This window comes from Ctenocephalides felis, unplaced genomic scaffold, assembly GCF_003426905.1.
Source record: "Ctenocephalides felis isolate EL2017-DRISC unplaced genomic scaffold, ASM342690v1 CF-g0.4_SCAFFOLD_00115, whole genome shotgun sequence".
NCBI lineage: Eukaryota > Metazoa > Arthropoda > Insecta > Siphonaptera > Pulicidae > Ctenocephalides > Ctenocephalides felis.
The window spans coordinates 1-6,218 of NW_020536269.1; the positions used below are offsets into that span (position 1 = coordinate 1).

Sequence of the window (6,218 nt, forward strand, 5' to 3'; positions counted from 1 at the left end):
TTCATAATTACTGAGTATTTTTCTTTTTTGTGTAAATTAGCCGATACTAAATTCATAAATGAATACTGTCGCCACAAAACGATACTATTTCATAATTACTGAATATTTTTCTTTTTGATGTGAATTAGCCGACACTAAATTCATAAATGAATACTTTCGTCACAAAACGATACTATTTCATAATTACTTAATATTTTCTGTTTGATGTAAATCAGCCGATACTAAATTCATAAATGAATACTTTCGTCATAAAACGATACTATTTTTTAATTAATGAGTATTTGTCTTTTTATGTGAAGCGAATTTGAAATTAGTATCCAAAAACTATTATTTTAAACTTTTCAAAATATTGAAAATGATACTGATTTAACGCATTAAATATAGGCGATAGAATTTATCATAATATGTAATTCGTTCTGTAGAGAGTTTCAGATATTTCTTGCACTTATGTTTGATTTTGCTAAAAAGTACTCAATATTCGATACTGAGTAGTATCGATACTTTTGCCACAATACTTTTTTGGTATCGATATTTTGCCTCGATTCTTTTTTCAGTACTCGGTATCGATACTTTGCCTCGATACTTCTAACACTAACATCAAACAAAGAAAAGGCCTCAAGAACTCACTCATACATATATATATTATATATATATATATATATATATATATATATATATGACCCGACCCGACAGACGTTGTTCTGTACCCACGTTTACAATTTTACAATATTTTATACTAATATTTACTGCTTAGTTGAAAATAATAATTACTGTTTTTTGAATTACTATTTACACCAATATATGAGTGATGTTGAATGTAGAACTGTTTCAAATAAAATGATTCTTCTCAATTCCCACAGTTATCACTTTAATTATTCATTTAACAAATATTAAAAAATGTTCAATAAAATTGTATATTAAAAATTATACACTGCAATTTATAGAATATATATGCGGCATAATACTATATAGCATAATTTTGTTGATCGTAAGTTGAGTAGAGCACATGTGAACAGGATTTGACAAATTAATTCACTTCAAATATAAACTTAAGCAATAATGTATATTGATTTATTAGTGAAAAAAATGTAATTTAGATATTAAAATTACTAAAATCCAGTTAAAATATGGTACAATATTATAAAAATTATAGGCAACATTATTGAAGCAATTATTTTGGGTGTGATATTGCACATTTGCCGCGAATGCTATATAGTAATTCTTTCTGAATTTGTTGTACGTATTTTTTAAAAGATTTCAATTTTCAACACGTGTATCTTATGCTGTGACATAAATCACAAAGGCAGACGATCATTTTTAGTGTGATAAATTTGGAAAATCAATGTTTTAGTCGTGAATAAACAAAAAATCATTCATTTATACATCCACATCTACAGGTGTGACTAAAAATACTATATAACCCTTAAATGCAATAAAATAAATTGAGCTATTGGAAATTTTGTTCTATAAATCGCAGTGTATAATTTTTAATATACAATTTTATTGAATTTTTTTTTAATATTTGTGCTCTGTGATTTTTTTTACTGTGCTCCAAGTTACTTGATATTTTGGAAATAGGCTAATCTTTATCTTAAGTTCAGAAGTAAAAACAATTTGCACTCCGTCATCATCCACAGCATTAATTGGATTATTACTCTTTTAATTCTGATTTTATCAGAACTTGTAATACACTATTTTAAAGGTGATTAAATGAGGTACAACTTTCTTTATCATAAATTTTACCGTAACTTCTCTTATTGTGAAACGGCGAAGGGTTAAAGGGCTCGAAAGACCTCTGGTTGGACAGCCGCGCACTCTTTAAACAATCATAACTCTATCAATATTTGTATAATGGAAAAATAATAAACAACAATAATGAGTCAGAAAAATACCTCGAATGTTCATATATATATACTTTTATACGTATTCTTTCAGAGATATTATAATGAGAAATTGGATGTTTTTTTTAATGTTTTTTTTTTATGAAATCATGAGTTTTTTAAAAATCGTTTGTACTAAAGTTGTGGTATTTTCTAGAATCCAGCAAGATCTCTTAAACCAAGTTAATTCTAGATGGAATACGATTATTTTTAAATTTGGTGGAAATGGCACTGAAAAACTATTTTATTTAAATGAAAAAACATTATATGCGTCTTTTATTTGCATGATAGTTTACTCATTTTAACGCAGAAGTACTCATTTTAAAGCTTATTTTGAGCACTATAAAAACCCATTTTTATATCTAGCCTAATAATGTTCCTAAAACACTATAAAATAGCGATTTATTAAGATTTTAATTGATATAATTTTGTTCATTACATGATTTTCGTTAAAATGTATATTTTTGAAGATATTAGCAAAATGATGAAAAACGTAGAAAAGAAACAAATTTTCAGTAGCCAGTAACTTGAAAAGTATTTGTTTTTTTAAAAAACATTATTAAACATTTTTCTCTTATAATTAGTTCTTTTATCGACCAAACGTTATTTTGAAAAAAAGTAAAATTACACCACTGAAAAGAAATGTCATCCACCCGAGAAGTGGTAAAGGAGTCTAAATTGTTTTCACTTCTGAAGAGCAAAATGAACCTAGTTCCAAAATTCCAAACGAAATGGAAAACAGTAAAAAAAATTCAGACCGAAAGCGCTTCATTGAGTAAATATTCCGTACACAATGACAATAATATGAATTTTTGACACAATGAAACTTCTAAATATTTTTTTTGTATTGTGACTTTGTATAGTAAGGCAAAACGACTGCAAATTGAATATTTTTGAGCGCAATCACTTATGGCTCGTCTCCTTTGCACGAATTCGTACGGCGAATCTGTTCGCAAAGTGCGCAGACAAAATGATGCATGCGCAGACTGCATCACTTGTCACATGCATGTTATATTATTTTCATCTTATATTAATTTAATTTTTGGCACATCTCAGCTGCTTTTCGGCATTAATAATGTAGACATTACAATTTTCTTTTCATAATCATGAATTTATTATATTTTAATATTGCCTTAGCCTATAAGTGAATTGAAATGTTTGGCAAATGACAGTCTTCAATTGTTTTTAATGTCAAACTAAGCTTCAAAATATTTTCAAGGGCAAACAATGATAAGCGGTTTTTTGTAATTTTTTCCATTTATTTCTACAATCTAACTATATGAATCAAAACATTCTAGAAAATTTCCCGAACAAATTTCAGGAAGATTCATAAAAATTCGGATTATAGTTTAGGAGGATTAATGAAACTTACATTGTTACAGAAGAAAATATATAAGATATATATATATATATATTAATTTTTTTATATAATTTTGATGTTGAAATATGTGATATTCAGTTTTCAGGGCAATACATCAATTAAAAAATTTGTATGACTTTAAAACATTTTTATTGTTTCCATACGTTTCGACACATTGTTTTGTGTCATCTTCAGTGGACTATGTAATTGAATTAATTCTAATTATTTCATAATTATAATTGTTCACAATGCACAATAAAACCAATTTTTGTCACTTTAAAATGCTATATTCAAAATCACTGTTTATAGTTTTAAATCTAATTAAAAATCAATGTTTATAAATTTAAATAAAAGTTGACATTGAAGAACGTGAATTGACATTGGCGGGGCTAGTTGAGCAAATTTTTACTTAAACGGATGTAGCTCCTCAATGAAAAGTCTCAATAAAATGCTATACGGCTTAATGGATTTATTGTTTATCGCTTAACAAAAGTGTTAATACTATTTTTTGGTAGTAAGTAAAATTTAAAAGTTACAGCTGTTTAAATGCAAAAAGTCAAGTATGCTCAATGTACCCCATAGGTGGGGCTAAGAAAGTATAATGAAATCATAGGTTTTTTTTTTATTAAAATGGCCTCGTTCTATACAAACATTTTAGCCAATACATATTACAAAATACAATAAATTACAAAATATTACTTCTGTATGAATATACAAAAAACAAGAAAAATTAATAATAATAACGTATCATCATTAACTTGATTTCCATAAGTCACTACAATTTTATGTTACAATCATTCATGAAATCCAGCAACACTTTATTTATTCCTATATTACTCTCACTAATAATGTGTCTTGCATTTACTGGAAATTGTACTTTTAGCTGTTGTAGTCTTTTATACATTTTTTTCCGTTCATTTTTATATAATTTGCATTTCCAAAATATGTAGTCCAATGTATCTAATATGATACTACAAGCACAAAATGGATCTTCTTTGATACCGATTCTGAATAGATGACTGTTATTCCTTGTGTGTGATAGCCTTAGTCTACATTAGTTGTTATTTCTCTCCTGTTCCATTTCATATTTTGAAACCATGTCCTTCTCGATACCTTCGGGTTACAAGGTTGGTAAAGTCTTCCTTTCAAACGTGAGTCTTGATCGAATACCTTTTGCCATTGAGTCATTCCATTTTTTGTAACAATTCCTTTAAGGTCTACTGCAGGAATTTTATTTACAATAGTGGATGTGCTATGTGCATCTTTGGCCAGTCCATCCGCGATCTCATTTCCGATGATATCCGCATGTCCTCTTATCCATATTAATTCAATATTATGCTTCTGTTTAATTAAATCTTCTATCTTTCTAATACTGTCGAAAATTAGTGGATTGCCAAAATACTTAGGTATATTTAAAGCGTGTAAAGCAGATTTACTATCCGACAAAATTATAACTTTTTCCAATTTATGTTTCTTGATTAGGTCTAATGCTCCATTAATGGCCATCACTTCCGCCGTGAATATTGTAGCCCAGTCGGGTATTTTAATTTGAAGTTGATTATTTTGACTTGGGATCCAAACTGCGCATCCAACCCCATTTTCTGTCTTTGACCCGTCGGTATATATTTGAACAAAATTTTTCCATCTTGAAAGCATTAAATTGTTCAGTTTCAGATTTATTAATTTCTTGTCTATCTTCTTTTCATTATCGAAATTATCTGATAAATGTATATACTTTTTAGGTAACGTGCCTTTCCAAGACATAGTGAAGTATGTAAATCTGTTATTTACCATCATTTCTTCTTCTAGTGGTTTAATTGGGTATGAAACCCAGCAATTAAAGGTGGTATTGGTTTTTTATACCAGAATCTATTTTCAAAATGCAGAACTGCAAGTGGCTCTAAACAATTGTGTATCCATGCATGATCATAATTAAATGTTTTAATCAAAAACCTGTTAGTTATAACCTGTCTTCTTATCTCTAAAGGAGCTTCTGCAGCTTCAGCCAACAACGAATTTGTATGTGTCGACTTCAGTGCTCCCAAGCATATTCTTAAAGCTGCATATTGTATTCTATTTAGTTTATTCAGTAACCCTTTAGAACTCCCTCCATAAATTTGACACCCGTAGTCGAAGTGGAGTCTAATAACGACTTTATATAACGAGAGACAGACACTAGGATATGCACCCCAAGTGGTGCCACTTACTCGTTTGAGGATATTGATTCCTTTTTCACATTTAGCTAACATTTCGTTAACGTGTTTGTTAAAAGTTAATTTTGTATTCAATATCATTCCTAGAATTTTGATGTTCTCCAATATATTAATTTGAATCGTGTCTATATTTATACTAATGTAATTTCTCGGAAGCCTATGCCTAGTAAATATAATGCATTTAGACTTTTGAGGTTCAAGTGTGAGTTTATTGTCCCGCATCCATTCTTAATCTTTTCTTAAAGAGCTGTTCATTTCATCACTACATTCCTGTAATGATCGCGAAGAAATATACATGACTAAATCATCTGCATATTGTAATTTTTTCACTTTTGTCCCTTCTGTCTCTATGAAATCCGACGTATAGATGTTAAATAATATAGGACTTAAAATCGAGCCTTGAGGGATACCATTATAAGATATTCTTGGACCTATAAGTCGATTCTGGTTCCTAACATAAATCTTTCTATCGGATAGAAGTGACATAATAGTGTTAGTAATTTTGATTGGAATATTTGATTTTGTTAATTTATTTTTGAGTATTTGGTGATCTACATGATCATAGGCTTTTTCTACATCTGTCGTAACTAATAGAACATATTTGTTTTCTGTCAACGCGCCATATAGATCCACAAGGAGTTCGCTGAGTAAATCAATCGTGCCTTTTCCTCTTCTGAAACCAAATTGATATTTATTTAATATTGAATTCTTTTCTATATGCCATTCTGATCTCTTTTTTAAAATACTTTCAAATATTTTTGAAAG

At 28.7% G+C, this 6,218-nt stretch overlaps 1 protein-coding gene across 1 annotated transcript; it reads right to left on the reverse strand.

Moving 5' to 3' along the window:
- Window positions 1–4,284: 4,284 nt before the first annotated feature.
- On the reverse strand, window positions 4,285–5,004 carry LOC113375698. The gene has a single exon (XM_026615660.1). It carries the CDS (start codon window positions 5,002–5,004, stop codon window positions 4,285–4,287), a length of 720 nt encoding a protein of 239 aa, XP_026471445.1.
- Window positions 5,005–6,218: the final 1,214 nt, after the last annotated feature.